This window comes from Protobothrops mucrosquamatus, unplaced genomic scaffold (genome assembly GCF_001527695.2).
Source record: "Protobothrops mucrosquamatus isolate PMUCROS unplaced genomic scaffold, P.Mucros_1.0 scaffold_177, whole genome shotgun sequence".
Lineage (NCBI taxonomy): Eukaryota > Metazoa > Chordata > Lepidosauria > Squamata > Viperidae > Protobothrops > Protobothrops mucrosquamatus.
In genome coordinates this window covers 4,527,381-4,545,008 of record NW_015386253.1, presented here as the reverse complement: position 1 = coordinate 4,545,008, position 17,628 = coordinate 4,527,381, and the positions used below count along the sequence as shown (strand labels likewise).

Here is a 17,628-nt window from a genome sequence, read left to right as displayed (position 1 = left end):
ATGCAAAGGCCCACTAGAGCAGTCTTCCTCTACTTGCTATCCACCATATACCGTATTTTCCGGCGTATAAGACGAGTTTCTAAACCCTGAAAATCTTCTCAAAAGTCGGGGGTCGTCTTATACGCCCAGTCGTCTTATGCGCCGGAAAATACAGTACATACAATTACAGAAGATAAACAATGGAACGGACTCCTGGGATAATGCAACTCCAGGCCAAACTTAATACACGATTTGCAGGAAAAAATATAGTTCCAGCATCCCTGGTAGATGACTTTGCTTAAATCCTCCAGCAAAGGTTAGTCCATTACTTTTCCAGCAATTTGTTCTATTACAAAGCTGCTTTCACTCTTGGAAGGTTTTCTTGAAATCGTAATCTTGATGAATTTTATCCAGTAGAATTCTCAGCCTAATTACTTCTCTGGGATTTACCGCTGACAATATTGTTGTTCCGTCAATGATATAATTATAGCCATATAGCTATTAAATCAAGCTCTGTTAGAAAGAATTTACTTTTCATCAGGCTCAAAAGTAAGAGTGGAAGTCAAGAGCTATTTCTTTTCCTATCTCATTTCATTGGCTCCAATTTAGCAACCTAAAATTGTATATAACAAAACCTGTAAAAAGACTGAGATTACTATTCATTCAATATGAGTTATAGCCTTGTATTGCAGTAGCTTGTTTCTTTTCATCCTATAACTCTGTTGCAACCTTGTGATTGCTCACATTTTATTGCTATTTAAATTGAAATAATTTTATTTACTACAGTTAATGTCATTTCCTGTCCCTCTCCCTTCATCCTCCCCCCCCCCAAATTTTTATTAAAATTAGCAAACATTCTGTTGAAAGAAATATATTCATCAGGGTCCAGTCCAAGCTGGGAATAAACAAAATGGAGGCTGTTTGGAAAGAAGGTATTTTTATTGAGTTGCCAGAAACTTCAGTGACAGCAGCATGTTTCTGGGGTGGCTGACCACATAGTGCTGGGAATGGTGGGTTTTTATACCTTCTTGGGCTTTTGTGTTTGGAGTTGTTCCTGTGGCATGAACTTTGACCTGAGGTTCAGTGTGCTTTTTTTGTATTCTGATGAGGATGGGTTAATACTATTATGTCCTAAAAGTCATGTCCTGCTTCCCTGAGGCTGTGGCTGAAGGCTATGTCCTGTGTTGGAAGGGTGAGGGTTGTTAGTTCTAGGGATCTTTGTCTTTCTAATCCCATAAATTCCAAGTTTCCTGGCTTCAGTCTTTCTGAAAGGATGATCAAATCTGCATTTCTGCAGACCTTGCCTGCTGATTTCTGGCTTGTGGGGGGGGAGGGAGAAGTTTCTGCCTTTTAAGATCTTCGCCATTATTCCTTTGGGGAAATATATTCTGCTTTTTTAATATTCCCCAAACGATTTCCTTCTCTGGGTGTGTGTGTGCTGTCTTCCTACAATTCAAACCTTCACATTTTGTTCAAACCAAGATTCTATTGCCTTGTAACACCACCATGTTTTTAAAAATCTTGAATTTTTTTATTTCACTATATTTATTTATAGCCTATTTTACAAAAAAAAAAAATGTTTACAAATCAAGTTAAATCCTAAAAGCATTCCTTTTTTTTTTGCTACCTTTACATTTTTTTAGCAAAGAGAGAGAGTGGCAGATAAGACTTTCTTCTAAGACCCTTCTAAACAGCACATAGGAGCCATACTTGTTACCTACTGTTACTCAGTTTTATTTATAATCTGTATCTGTGTATTTCAGATAGTCTTGAGTGATGTTTATTATAATTCAATATACATCACATTGAGATGCTGCAGAATTTTGTTGGCTTAGGGTAATCCTTCTGGTGAGAAGATGACATCTCTCTACATTATTACAATAGAAGCAGTATTGCTTTTCCATCCAAGCTGAGCTTCCCGTCTAAAAACTGCCATTTCAAGCCAACATTAATATGAAGGCACAGATGATAAACTTCTGGCTTTAATCTTGTCTTCCAAAAAGGAGTCTGAAAAAACTCCAGCAGAAAGACAATAATTTGATGTCATTGACTAGTGTATGGCTACTGATAGCTGTATTATCAGTTCAGCTTATTTGCTTACAAGATGAATAAGCAAGAAAATAAAACATTACTAGATAAGCTATCCTTTTCAATAATACCATTATTTTTGCAACAAGGCATCTATGTCAAAACCCAATAGGATTAACTATGTTTCAGAACTAATACTGCACCCTGGGAAAGGAAACCTTTATTTTTACATGAAAATGAAAATAATTGTCACCATTTCCATTTCAATACCTCAAATGATGAAATAGAAAAATGTTTTTGTTAATGGACAGGACTAGTTTCCTGACCAGAACTCAAAATTATATTTATCAGTAAAATAAGAAAATTAAAAATGATCGCACAGGCACCATTTTATGTTATGTTATGAATTGTATCACAGTATAAATAAACTGTGTTACAAGCAATTTGCTTTGCACATTTTTCTACAATTAAAATGAACTAAGGTTTTGTCAGGAACTTGAAAGAGAGAAACATCACCATCTTGTGGCAACCTAATTCTGACCTGTATGTCGTATATTTGTGAAAGCAAGTCACAGAGCTTGTATAAAATAGGAGCTTATAAGGAACAACTATACATTTCTCGTGATTATAAAATGACACCTCCGTTTGCAAATGCTGATGGAAAACTATTTGGGCATCTATTTTTTACACTCCCATGTTTTTAAAATTAAACAAAAACTATTGTTTCACATTGTTTCTTGAATTTTTTACAGGAGGAAATTGAACAGTTTGGTTAATTGTATGCATGCTAAAAATGCAACATTCAGTTCATATGACATGTGATATAATGGCTCCCTTTTGTTCAGATGTTATTTTGTGTATTTAGTTCTGGAAAGTTCATTCATTTTTGTAGATATTTATGTAACCTGTGGACTCTAGTTTCAAAGATTCAAGATGGTGACCACAGCAAGGTAAAGGTTTCACCTGTCCAGTCATTTCTGGCTCTGGGGCAGTGCTCATCTTCGTTTCTTATCCAAGGGAGCCAGCACTGTCCGAAGATATTTCCGTGTTCATGTGACCAGCATGACTATATGCTGAGGCACACAGAACACTCTTACCTTCCCACTGAATTGGTACCTATTTATCTATTTGCATTTGCATGCTTTTGAACTGCCAGGTGAGCAAGACCTGGGGCAAGGAACAGGAGCTCACCCCATCATGCATCACTTGGGTCTCAAACCTAGGCTGTTGAGTTTCCAGCCAACAAGCCAAGTGTCTTTAACAGCTGAACAATTGCGCCCCTGATGATCAACTACCATAGTTTCAGTTGCACTTTTTTTTTTTTACAATATCCAGCGATTCTGAACTTGGTGGAAGTTTTGAGTGAAGATATTCTTTGATAGTTGGCAAAGAAATTGAGTGTCACAGCTTAAGAGCCAAGCTCCAAGAAGCAAGGGAAAAGTTCCCTGGCCTGAAAATCCTATTATACTGTTAAAGTGTATGTAGTCCTTAACTTATGGCCACAACTGAGGCAAGAATTTCAGTCTCTGAAGGGAACAGTCATTAAGTGAGTCATCATGTGACTGAATCCAATTTTATGATCATTTTTCCCCTGATTGTTAAGCAAATCATACGGTGTTTAACTGAATCACACGGTTGTTAAGTGACTTTGGTTTCCCTGCTTTGTCCATTTGTCAGATGCTAGCTGGGAAGATGATAAATTGTAACCACATGACCTCAAGACATTACAATTATCATAAATGCAAGCCTGTTGCCAAGCTCCAAAATTGCAGACACATGACCATGGGAATGGTGTAGCGGTTTTAACTTCAAAAATGGGTTATAAGTCATTTTTTTCTGAGGCTGTCATAATTTTGAACCATTGTTAAACAAATGATAATAAGTCATGGACTATCTGTAAATATCTTGGAACAAGCGACAAGATGTGACTCCACAAGCAAACCCAGTGTCTCAATATTGGCAACTGCTGAGTAGGGAAAGCCTCACCTGTGCATGCTAATCAAGGAGAAGATTTAAAGTGCATAGGGGACTGCCTTCAATAGCTGGAATAAACTTCAGCATCCGATTTTGTGTATTGTGAATTCCTGTTCTTGATTCCTGCTTCATTTTGACCTTAGCATGTTCCTGACCAAGTCTCTGGCTTGTCCCTTAGTACTTTTGAAGCTATTTGGGGTATTGGATTAGAACTGTCTATTTCGATTATACCTTCTTCTCAGCCTCTATTAAGCCATTGTGCATACACATGTTCTTTCTCTTGCTTGCACAACTCGTCTTCTGATGCCTCCTGTATCCCGGTCTCCTGTCCCCTCTCCAGACAAGTCTCCTGCAAATACAAGGGCAATTCGGAAATAAACCTGTTTGGTTATCAATGACAGACACTCACAGATACAGTATCTGTCTTGTATTATACACATTAAAAAACTACATTACATTACTTTTCGACATAATCGCCATTCAAATTGAGGCACTTGTCATAACATCTTACAAGGTTTGAAATTCCTTCTGCAAAAAAATCTCCTGCTGGGAATGAAGCCACCCTGTAAGAGAATTGTGAAGTGCATTGTCATTGTCGAAGCGGTTCAACACAAACCAGTTTCATTTAAAAAACGGGTTCATTTTCAGTTGATCTAGTGGACGAGTCAACTGCAACACTACCTTACCTTTTCACTCCTCACTGCCTACTGAACTACTGCGCATGGCGCCATAGGATGGGCATTGCTATCCCTGCCCATTACTCGTGTAGCGTTACCCCCTCAGAGGCTGCCAAAGCCCAGGCCCTCCCAGTCCCACTCCCCTCCGTCACACTCAGCAGCTGCTTTAATAAAGTGTCTTTTCCAGTGGGAGCTCACACGAAGCAAAGAGATGGCAGATTCTCGTCAAGGGGGGGCTTTCAGAAATGAAGATAACCAACCCCTAACCCCGATAGTCAATGCGTGGCAGTGTTTAACAACCCCCGGCAGTCATAGCAGCAATAGTCAATGATTTTACAGCGACCATTCGGAAACAAAGGGGTGGGGAAAACCCCGGCTCCAGGCAGCACTGGGAACACGAACGAAAGTGGTCAACGTTCTGTAGTAATAGCTCGCCCTGCAAGGGCAACTCCCCACAATGTCTATAACTTGCACAAGTAACAGTAATCAAAGTCCGGGTGGCCGCTAGTCTCCAAAGCAGTAGCGACCAACCTCTCCTTCTCTTCCGTCGTCGTTCGCAGTCCCAGGTCTCATTGGCGTCAAAAAAAACCTCCCTTGTCTTTATTGTTAAAATCTGAATTTAGCAACCCCAGCAACACACACTCTCTCTCTCTCTCTCTCCCCCCCCCTCAGGATATTCCCCCTGTGAAAGAAAGCAATAAAATTCTACCTTCTCACTCTCTTCTCACTTTCTCCTTCCCTCTCCTTCAAAGAGAGAGATCAGCTAAAACCTCAAATCCCTCTCCAAGTTCACCTGGTCTCTCCCCGACAACAGCAACAGCAAATACCCCCACCACCTTTCTCTCCTCCTTTTTCTTTCCTTCCGCCCAATCCATGCCCACCATGCCCAAAACCAGTGGCAGCTGTCCGAGCTTCCCTCTCCCTGGGCAGGCTTCCGCAAAGCCTTTCATGCTCAAACTGAGTTTTATTTCCAAATTGCCCTCATATATCACCACTAAATGCTCTGCTTCTCACACGGCAAATGTATTCCTGCCCAGCTCTTCTGCAATCTCCACCTCAAGTGCCAGCATCAGTCCACCCTTTGCTGGCCAACTACATGAATGTTTTCTCCCTTTGTTGAAGCCAGGAAATAAAACTGAAATTGAAAAGAGGTTGGATGTTCCAACAGATTACAAGGCTCTTATTACAGGAGATATTGAAAGCTATAATATCTGTTAAAGCAGGTATCACAAAATATTAACTGAAAAGATGTCTAAGTTTTTTTCCCTACCATATTCAGTTTCTCAAACCTGTAAAAAAACCACACATTCATATATTCAAATTTGCAGAAAAAAGCAAATATTAGTTAGTACTAGATCATATATTTTTTCTTCATATTACATAGACCTAAGTAAATATTCATAATTTAGACTTTATATGTAAGAGAGGTTTTTGTGGACTCTTCCTCTCTTTGCTTATTCTCACATAAAGAGAAAAATGATACATAACCAGGAAAAAGGTAAATATATATTTGCGATCATGCCCAAAGAACTACTGTTGGGTAGGACTTGAATTGCACATATGCCTAAACCTATTCAAAAACTATTCCTCAATTACTGACTATAAATGGCTAATCACAAAAAGATGGAAGCAGCATCCAGATAGCAAACGCTATTAATCTCTACTTCAGGATGATTCTTCTTCCCTTAAGGGCAGTTGAGGACACCAACCCATGCTCAATGTGAAGTGAGATCCCATGGCTAGGGAGATCTTCCTGTTGCACTTGCTAAGTCTAAAACAACATTTTTCAAGCTAACTACAGCACATAGGACTGCAGTATACTGTGCTTTGGAGTTGAAGGCAACAAAATGTTTTGGAGACAGAAAAGCTAGATTGTATTTATAAACTTAAACAAAAGATTATTACAGCAGACTTGTCTTGGAATGAAAACTTGAGTGGGAAAAACTTGGATGGAATAACCGTCTCTCACCTCTTAGTCTAGAAAGCTACCTCATATAAAATCAGATCATTAATCCACCAGTACACTGATTGTGGACACTGATTTCTTGGATTCTAGGTTTTTAAAATATATTGCTCAGCCCTATCTAGAAATACCACACATTGAACTAGACATTGGTTCCATTACAGGTACTCCTCAACTCGTCCAGTCCATCACTGCACCTGGAGAATTCATTAAGCAACATCGTCATTAAGGAATCATGTGACCACACCCAATTTTACAACCTATTTTGCCATGGTCATTAAATAAATCACACAGTTGTTAAACAAATATGACTTCTCCCAATTGATTTTTTCTGTCAGAACTGGCTAGGAAAAATCACTATCACATATCTGCAGGATGCGGCAACTATTGTCAAATATCTGAATTGTGATCACATGACTGTGAGTGGTGCAATGATTGAAAAAAGACCAGGTTGTAAGTCATTTTTTTCAGCATCATAACTTTGAACTGTTGTTAAACAAATGATTGCAAAGTTGAGGACTACTATTAATAGAAATAACAGCTGACAACAATACCCCTTTCCATAAAAAATACCAAAGCCAATCTCCACATCTAAAGTTACAGTCAAAATAACGTACATTTCACACATTTTCTTAAATCTAAGATTCTGTATAGCAAGATAGAGGCAGGTAGTAATTTAAAGAAGTAAAAAAAAATCCAGTTGTGTTCTAGAGCAGGGCTTTTCAACCGGGGGTACGGGTACCATTGGTGGTACATTGACACCTGGTAGATAGTACGTGTATGATGGGTTGAAAAGCACTGTAAAAATGTGTAAAAAAGTGTAAAAGTAGATGAGGTAAAGCGGCAGCAGCACCGCATAGGCTTGTGGGAAAGTCAGCTGGAACTGTGTGAGATGTTGCCTGGGTTCTGCTGGGAGCCCAGGATCAGCGCATGCAGCTCCAGTTGATTGGCGGCAGCCTTGGGGGTGGCAGGCAGCTCCACGCAGTCTTCAGGCAGCGATTCAGTTGGAGCTGCATGAGGTTCTACTGAGAGCCTAGGATCAGCGCATGCAGCTCCAGCTAATCAGTGCTTCCAGTGCACCCGGGAGAAAAAAGGAGGGGGAGAGAGAGGAAAGATTATAAAAGGAACAGGTTTTGATGGGAGAGGGAGAGAAAAAAAAGACAAGGGGGGAGAAGAAAGCAGTCTTGAGGAGAGCAATCAGCTGGAGGTGCACTGAAAAGGGGGGGAGAAGACGATATAAAAAGAGGGAAAAGGATATAAAATAAGGGGGGAGAGAAGAGAGGATATAAAAGGAGGGGGAAGAGAAGATATAAAAGGAGGAGGGGTGAGAAATTTGTTAAATGAGTTTTGCCCCATAACAACAATAACAACAACAATAATAATAATAATAATAATCCAGGGGGAGTTGGCAGTGAAGGAATCCAGCAGAGATATACAACTGTTCTCATTTGGAAACCAGGCACCTCTTCCTCAGGAAGAACAAAATCCTCTAACTACAGAAATAAAAGAATTGAAACAAAGGATAACTGAGCATCTAGAACAGCACAAAAACAACAGAATAAGGTTGCCTGCATTGAAGCTTGTTCCAAAGAAACAGCTAGCACAAGCATTAAAAGATGCAAATACTGCAATATCAAGTATAAGCACCAATTCACTGCAAGAAACAAACCAACTAATGTACAGCACAGCTGCAGTTATAACTGAATACCTGGGATGCAAAATCAACAAAGAAGAAAAACAAACAAACAGTGCATCAGAAAAATGGAAGGTTAGACTAGAAAATAATATCAGCAAGTTAAGATCACATGCAAGCAAGCTAGAACAGATGAAAGAAAAGAAGCTGAAGAACAAGAAGACAAAAGAATACCTAATCAAGAAATACCACTTAGAAACAAGGAAGATCAAAGAAGCACTGGAAATAATAAAGCAACAAATAACAGCTATAGCCAGGAAAATCAGTAGAAATGAAGCTCGAATGGCAAACTATAGGCAGAACCTCCAATTTCAATCCAATCAGAAACGTTTCTACCAATCCATCAATGGAGAAACTGCAATGAATCAGTCAGTACCTGACAAGGAAGAAACAGTGCAGTTCTGGAAGCAGATATGGGATAACCCAAAGAAATACAACAAGGATGCAGCTTGGTTAAACGAAGTGGATGCAAATAAAACAGAAGTTGAAATGAAAGAACTAGTAATAACAACAAAAATGGTAGAAAAAAGAGCAAGGAAGATCAAAAATTGGTCAGCACCAGATGAAGATGAACTGCATGGGTTTTTGTTGAAACATCTAACTGTTATACATACACTCATTGCCAAGCAGTTCAACAATATACTACAAAGAGGAGAAATTGAAAAGTGGCTAACAACTGGGAAAACCTATCTAATAATGAAAAAACCAGCAAAAGGGGCAACACCAGGCAACTACAGGCCAATTACCTGCTTACCAACAACTTTCAAATTGCTAACTGGTGTGATAGCTGATGCAGTACAACAACATCTAATTGAAAACAATCTCTTTCCACCTGAGCAGAAAAGAAACCGACCCAATAGCAGAGGAACAAAAGATCAACTCCTAATAGACAAAATGATCTTGGAAAACTGCAAGAAAAGGAAGACCAACCTGAATGTGGCATGGATTGACTACAAAAAGGCATTTGACTCTCTGCCACATGACTGGATAATCAAGTGCCTAGAAATAACAGTAGAAACATCAGAAAATTTGTGCAAAGATCGATGGCACAATGGAAGACACAGTTGCAGGTCAATGGTGAGAGACTGGGAGAGGTTAACATCAAGAGAGGAATATTTCAAGGAGATTCATTATCATCATTACTATTTGTTATTGCACTCTTTCCTCTGTCAACAATACTGAATAACTCAGGACATGGCTATCAAACATCAAAAACATCTGCCAGACTATCCCAACTCCTTTACATGGATGATCTCAAGCTGTATGGAAAAACATCATATGAAATAGAATCGCTGCTCAACACTGTCCGTATATATAGCCAAGATATTGCAATGGAGTTTGGCTTGGACAAGTGTGCCACACTTACTATCAAACAAGGAAAAATAGTGAAAACTGAAGGAATCAAGATGCCCCACGAAAATAACGTTAAGAGTCTGGATGAGGAAGATTACTACCAATACTTGGGTATCCTTCAAGCTGACAACATCAAGCACACTGAAGTCAAGAAAAAGATTAGAGGTGATACATTTCTACATCAAGGTACATCAAGAGAGTGAAGATCTTAAAGTCCAAACTCAATGGAGGAAATACCATAAAGACAATCAACACCTGGGCAATTCCAGTCATTAGATACACAGCTGGAATAGTGGACTGGACTCAAGCAGAACTAAAAGCAATGGATAGAAAGACCAGAAAAATAATGACAATGAATCATGCCCTTCATCCATGAAGTGACATTGACAGACTTTATCTACCAAGGCAAATAGGTGGGCGTGGAATGCTGCAAGTACATCAGATGGTTGAAGAAGAAGAAATGGCTTTGGAAGAATATCTGAAGGACAATGATGAAGATGCACTGAAATTAGTATATCAGGAAGGCTTACTGACCACTGGAGAGACCAAATTGGCCTACAAGAAAGACCAAATGAAGAACAGAACAGAGGCATGGGAAGACAAAGCCCTACATGGCCAGTACATTAAAAAATAGCTGGGAAAGCAGATAATAACAAGACTTGGCAATGGCTAAGAGCAGGAAATTGAAGAAAGAGACCGAGGGACTAATTCTGGCTGCACAAGACCAAGCCTTAAGGACAAATGCATATAAAGTCAAAATTGAGAAGACAGCAACAGACAGTAAGTGCCGCCTATGCAAAGCTGAAGAAACAGTGGATCACCTGGTAAGCTGCTGCAAGAAGATAGCACAGACTGACTACAAGCAGCGGCATGACAAAGTAGCAACAATGGTGCATTGGAAGATCTGCAAGAAATATCATTTGCCTGTAAGCAAAAACTGGTGGGATCATAAAATAGAGAAAGTCATAGAAAATGATAAAATTAAACTGCTCTGGGACTTCAGAATTCAAACAGACAAGCATCTGCAACATAATCCCCCGGACTTAACAACTGTCGATAAGAAAGACAAAAAAGTCTGGATAGTGGACGAGACAGCAGAATAGACAAGAAAGAACTGGACAAGATAACAAAATACAAAGACCTACAAATAGAAATAGAAAGACTGTGGCAAAAGCAAGCAAGGGTAGTACCAATAGTAATAGGCACCTTGGGTGCAATCCCAAAACAACTGGAGCACCACTTGAACACCATTGGCATTGACAAATTTGCCATTAGTCAATTGCAAAAGGCAGCCTTACTAGGAACTGCTTCCATCCTGCGACGATATCTGTAATACCATCAAACATCCAAATCTGCCTATCCCAGGTCCTTGGTAAGGACTCGATAGGTAAACAAAATGCTAAATCCAGTCTGAACACCTGGCTGACTGTGCGATGATCATCAATAATAATAAAAAATTGGAAGGGACCTTGGAAGTTATCTAGTCCAACCCCCTGCTCAGGCAGGAAACCCTATACCATTTCGGACAAATGGCTGTCTAGTCTCTTCTTAAAAACTTCCAGTGCTGGAGCATTCACCACTTCTGGAGGCAGGTTGTTCCACTGATTAATTGTTCTATCTATCAGGAAGCTTCTCCTTAGTTCTAGGTTACTTCTCTCCTTGATTAGTTTCAATCCATTGCTTCTTGTCCTGCCTTCAGGCGCTTTGGAAAATAGCTTGACACCCTCTTCTTTGTGGCAGCCCCTGAGATATTGGAACACTGCTATCATGTCCCCCCTCGTCCTTCTCTTCGTTAAACTAGACATACCCAATTCCAGCAACCGTTCCTTATATGTTTTAGCCTCCAGTCCCCTGATCATCTTTGTTGCTCTTCTCTGTACTTTCTAGAATCTCAACATCTTTTTTACATCCTGGTGACCAAAACTGGATGCAGTGGCCTTACCAAGGCATTGTAAAGTGGTATTAATACTTCATGTGATCTTGATTCTATCCCTGTTAATGCAGCCTAGCACTGTGTTGGCCTTTTTGGCAGCTGCAACACTGCTGGCTCATATTTAAGTGACTGTCCACTAGCACTCCCGAGATCCCTCAGTTGCTACTATTGAGCAAGGTACCCCCTATACTATACCTGTACATTTGGTTTTTCTTGCCTAAACATAGAACCTTACTTTTTTCACATTGAATTTCATTTTGTTAGATAGTGCCCAGTGTTCAATTTGTTAAATGAATTTTGTCCCATTTTGACTTTTCTTGTCACATTTGTTAAGTGAATGAATCACTGTTGTTAAATTAGCATAGCCAGAGCAAAGAAAAACTCAAAAGTGCTAGATTGGAAAATATGGAGACACCTAGCCCATAGAATCATAAAGAGTTGATTGAACAGATAACATCATGTTAACCAACTGACACAAGCAAAATTGCCTACAGTCCTTCGATAGTGCTCCGTCTGCTTTCCATTCAGAGGCACAAAAGTACAACCCAGCAGCTGTGAGACCTGCCAGAATTCACTTCCAAAACAGATGGTTCTAAAAAAACCTCTTTTCTTGGAACATAGGAGGGATGTAAAGGAACAGAATAGTACCGTAAACTTTTCAATAAAATAAAGCAAAATATAACATATTCTGAGCTCTTGCCTACTACCTTGCTTGCCTACTACCTACTACCATATTTCAGTTTTAACTCTCTTGCAGAGAAGCTGGCTGGAAATGAAGCTGGCTTACAAAATCCTTTTCCAGATGTCAAGGTATTCCATTACTTTAACCTGATACCGCTTATGCTCACCACAGCCAGACTGGTAAATTTCCCTGTTCCTTGTCCTTCCTGGATTAACTACAAATGAATTATGCTGACTTTGGTACTCCTCTCATTTGCCCTAAGTATTAGGGGAGAGTGAGATTGGAGTCTGAAGATGTTGGCTGACTTGGATAATTATTACAGGCTTTTACATTTATGTTATGGTTTGACCCCAGTTGGCTCAATATTTTTTTAATCAGTCTCTATCCCAGTCCACTATTCCATCCTATCTGAAGGCCTCCATCATTGTTCCATTACCAAAGAAGTCCTTTATTAACAGCCTCAGTGATTATAGATCACCCCTATTATCATGTAGTTTTGAAAAACTGGTCTGCAGGCCCATCGTGTTCTGCCTCCAATACACACTCGACAGTCACCAGTTTGCATACAGAGTAAAAAGATCCAGAGGACGCCATAGCCATCAATCTGCATACGACTGATTCATCTGGAGCAGTGGGAGACCTATGCAAGGGTGCTCTTTGTAGATTTTAGCTCTGAATTTAACACAATATTTTACATTGTGACTGCTTCTTCAGATGAGTATCTTTTAAATACACACATTTATTTATTAATAAATAAAATATATATCTGCCCAATGTTTGCGGGGTAGCTCTAACTTTGTACCAAGGTTTATTCATTAAGTACAGTAGTCCTATAAATACTTAGGTTTTGTTAAGTTTGGTGAAAGTAGTAAGAGAAAAATAATCAGGCAAGTCATCAATCATGTTAGGTGCATATTTAATTGAAATTTTTATTTGTTGACAATTTATGCTTTCTTGGTAGAAGGTGCCTTTTGAAGCTTTTTAACTTCATGTTTGATGATCCTGTTTCTCTGTAAAACAATTATGCAATAATTATAAGGCAAGAATGTTTGTTTTCATTTTTACAAATTATTTACTTATGAGCTACTAAAATGTCATATTTCAGTATTTAATTTTATTAAACTTTTGATTAAGTTCTGCAGAAAAAAGGACAATATTTACTGTTGAATAATCCTATTCACACTATTTTTTATTTCAAAAGAAATTTACTACTGAACAGCTAAAAGTGGAAAGCCAGCTGCTGATGTGTATTCATTTTATTTACATGTTTAGAGACTACTCTAATCAATCTACTCTAAGTGGCAAGCATATCTGTAATTTGGGTTAAATTACACAATAATAGAAAATCAAGCAAAAATTGCACATTGCAAATGTAAAGATCTTACCTTGCATCTAAAATCATTATATTCAGTACTAGAAAGTCTATTTGGCAAGAACACAATATAGCAATAATACTTACCATTTTCTTTGCTTTCATGACCTTATAACGATCAAAATCTGTCATCTTGGCTTTCTATAGAAAGATTTTTTGACAAAGAAGTCTGAGATCCTGAGTCTTACCAAAAACTGCCGACTTCTTTAGCATTAGCAAAATACAACTGGTCATTCCATACATAACTTTTATTTTCAAAAACATCTTTATTAAGATGATAAATCAGCAAGGTACAGGTCATTAAAAAACATAAAGGATGATAGATAGATAGATAGATAGATAGATAGATAGATAGATAGATAGATAGATAGATAGATAGATAGATAGATAGATAGAGCAAGCTGCTCCATAGAACCTGGCAATATTGAATGTTGTAAAAGAATCAGTATTTGAAAAGAACAGAGTGGTATAATATTGTCTTGTGTGCCCTAGGTATTGATGCAGTATAGGTAGTCCTTGTTCAGCAACCATTCAAAATTACAATGGCACTGAATGAGACTTACAGCTGATCCTTCAAACTGCACCATTACCACAATTATGTGATTGCGGTTTGGGTGTTTGCAACTGGCTCACAATGATGACAGTATCCCATTGGTCATGTGATTGCCATTTTTTTTAAAATTTGCCTTCATTGTCAACTTCTAACTATAGAATCAACACGGAAACCAGATCATGAGATACTGCCCTTAACAACCCCAATTGGAACTTCTCCTGTTAAGTTAGTGGTCACATGTCTGTGTCACTTAACAATGGAGTTGCAGACACCAATTACTGTCATTAATAGAATCCAACCTATAATGGTAAGACAAAAATACTGCAAATGTCTCTGTAATACAGGTACCAGAGAAGCACACACTCTGTAATTTCTGTGTCTAAAAGCACAGGCTAAGCTTAATTTTTTTTCACCACAATCATATAACTCTTCACATATAAGTATAAAATATATAAATTAAAATCTCAAAAACATGAATATAAAACTGAAGCTATTTAAACAATTTATTTTTGATATTCTTAACTTATTACAAATTTTGTAGAAGTTTTTCTGAATAAGTTCAGATTAAAGTTTATCCTTTTACTACATTGAAAAACTAATAAATGGCCCAAGTCATCCATAGAGAGAAAGGACTGTAAAGGAATTTAGAGCATTCAACAAAGTGGTGCAGATTTAATTATGCTTATTTTATCTATATGCATCTTTAATCAATGATTTATGTACTATTAAAATGATTAAATCTAGAAAAAACATAGACTAAGGTAGGGAAATTTAAAGAACCTGAGGGATAAAAATATTTTAATTAAAAAGATATAAAACTAACTAAGCCTCTCCAAGATATTTTTAAAAGATTATGCAGTCTACAAAAAGCTGAATTAATTGTGCTTCTACTATTGACTACATTTATATCCTTTCTTTTCATACAGCTCAAAAGCATAGAATGATCTAAGTATACAGGAGTGAGAGACAGTGATTGCCTCACAGTATTTTGTATTAGAAGCCCTTTTAAAAATCATTCCTTTAGATATTTTTTCAATAGTCTCAACTGGTAGGCAGCACTTAGCACTACTGATGAGCCCTGGTGGCGCGGTGGTTAGCAACAGCACTTAGACATATATAACGCTTCACAGTGCTTTACAGCCCTCTCTAAGCAGTTTAGAGTCAGCATATTGCCCCCAACAATCTGGCTCCTCATTTTACGAACTTCAAAAGGATGGAAGGCTGAGTCGACCTTGAGCCATTCAGAATCGAACTCCTGCAGTGAGCAGTGAGTTAGTTTGCAGTATTGCATTCTAATCACTGCACCACTATGGTTCTTTAGTTAGAATGAAGTATTGCAGGCAAACTCTGCCCACAGCCTGAAGTTCGAACCTGACAAGTTTCAAGGTTGACTCCCCTTTCCGAGGTTGATAAAATGAGGACTCAGATTGTTGGGGGCAATATGATGTTAAGAGAATGAGTGATGTATAACAGGATTATTTCAAGTTCCTATTGTTATCTATGACAGAGCATCTGTAACCATGTGCAGCAAATGTCCTGTTTTGTCGCAAGTTCAGGACAGAGTATGAGGGAAAAAATTGGAATCTCAATTCCAACTACCGTGTTTCCCTGAAAGCTTAAGATCTACTCCGGAAAAAAACCCCTAGCTTGATTTTTGGAGGTGGGCCTAGTATGAGCCCTACCCCCAAAATAAGTCTGTTTTGAGCGAAGCACAGATCTAAAAAGCAAGTTAGGGCGGGGATGTGGAGCTGCCCCATGCACCCCGCACCTACTTACCTTGCAGCCAGGCCTCCTTGCCGACCCACTTCTTCTGCAGTCTCAGGCCTGCATTTCTCAGTCATAGGCCTTTCCAGAAGGCCACTGCAGCCGACAACCGAGCTATGGATTGAATCCATAGCTCAGTTCTCAGCTGCATAGGCCTTTCAGAAAGGCCTGACTGTGAAATGCAGGCCAGAATGCAGCTACAGAATGAAGCTGCTCCTTCGGCCACAGAAGAAGTGGACCTGCTGGGCAGGGCTATCGGTGCCGGAGGTGAGTATAAAAGACATTCTCTGAAAAGAAAACCTGGTGACTCTTTTGGAGGCAAAAAAAAAAAAAAAAAGGAAAGTAGTTTCCAAATTGCTACAGTCTGCTGCACCTGAAATGGCAGAAACATTAAAAAAGGCGTTTGCTGAACAACTGATTACATAGGCAGTTAACTGGCAACAAATACTGAGAAACAGAGTTCTTAACTGTAGTTCATTATTTAGCTGCTTCCAGAATGCCATTTAACTCAAAGCTATTGCATATTTTGTATTGTTTAAAACACATACCTTCTCCCTAGCCTCAATTTTTTTTGCCCATCTGGTGGCCTTCCATTTCTCATTAATGTTTTCTTTTTCCCAGGCAACTCGCACACATTTTTGACGAGCACTGTATTTAAAAACAAAAAAATATTTGTAAGATTATCTTTAGCTTACAATCAACATATATTTACATTAAGACCGCTTAAAAATATTTATTTTCCTGTGCCAGTTAATAGATCTCTAAACTTTCTGATGATATTTAGTGAATGGTACAGAAAAAAATAAGTAATTACAGCAACAATAACTTCCCATATTAGTCCCTTTAAAAAAAACAACTCTGGCACAAAAAGTTATTTTCAAAAATGCATAGCTTTTCTTCTTTGATGAAACAATTTCATTAATAACTGACAGCTCTATTTATTCTTTGTATAGTTAAGGCATAAGTGAACAACATAGAGGCAAAAACTTCTTTAGCCATGGCTTCTATCTGCAGATCTACCAAGACTACTGACTCCAGGACAAACCCAAGTGACAGCACTGCTCCTTCAGGGGCAATGTGATTCCATCTAGGGCAGGGGTAGGCAACCTTGGCTCTTTTATGACTCGTGGACTTCAACTCCCAGAATTCCTGAGCCAGCATGGTTGGCTCAGGAATTCTGGGAGTTGAAGTCCACGAGTCATAAAAGAGCCAAGGTTGCCTATCCCTGATCTACAGCATAGTTGTTCAAGCTTTTGGATTGCCTGGGCCACACTAAATGAAGAGGAATTATCTTGGGCTGCATACAAAATATATAATATAGCTAATCTATATAAACAACAAATTTCCTTTATTTTTTTTATATCTTTTATCTTGTGGGGTCTCAGTTGGTCCATGGGTTGGACATGCCTGATCTACAGCCAACATTGGTATTAAAGTAATACTAATACTTTTAGGAATTCCTAAATGTTTATTTATTAATATAACAGGCAAGGATACAGGTTAGATCCTACCTAGTGGCGATGAGGGTGGCGAGGTCTAACTACTACTCCACCCTCATTGCGTCATCAGATAATCGCCCGGCCACCCTCTTCAGGGTGACCCGCTCTCTCCTTCAGTTGAGGGGAGGGGGGGACTCCCTGGAGGGGAGGGCCGAGGA

At 38.8% G+C, this 17,628-nt stretch overlaps 1 protein-coding gene across 1 annotated transcript in view; it reads right to left on the bottom strand.

Moving 5' to 3' along the window:
- Positions 1-13,181: 13,181 nt before the first annotated feature.
- RPL14 (ribosomal protein L14) overlaps positions 13,182-17,628 on the bottom strand; it is an 8,734-nt gene continuing 4,287 nt past the window's right edge. The window contains exons 4-6 of the mRNA XM_015823273.1: positions 16,520-16,619; positions 13,742-13,795; positions 13,182-13,292 (exon numbers count right to left, since the gene is read on the bottom strand). Of these exons, the coding sequence (XP_015678759.1) occupies positions 13,227-13,292; positions 13,742-13,795; positions 16,520-16,619 (220 nt within the window). The 3' untranslated portion in view covers positions 13,182-13,226. The remainder of the gene's footprint in view (positions 13,293-13,741; positions 13,796-16,519; positions 16,620-17,628) is intronic.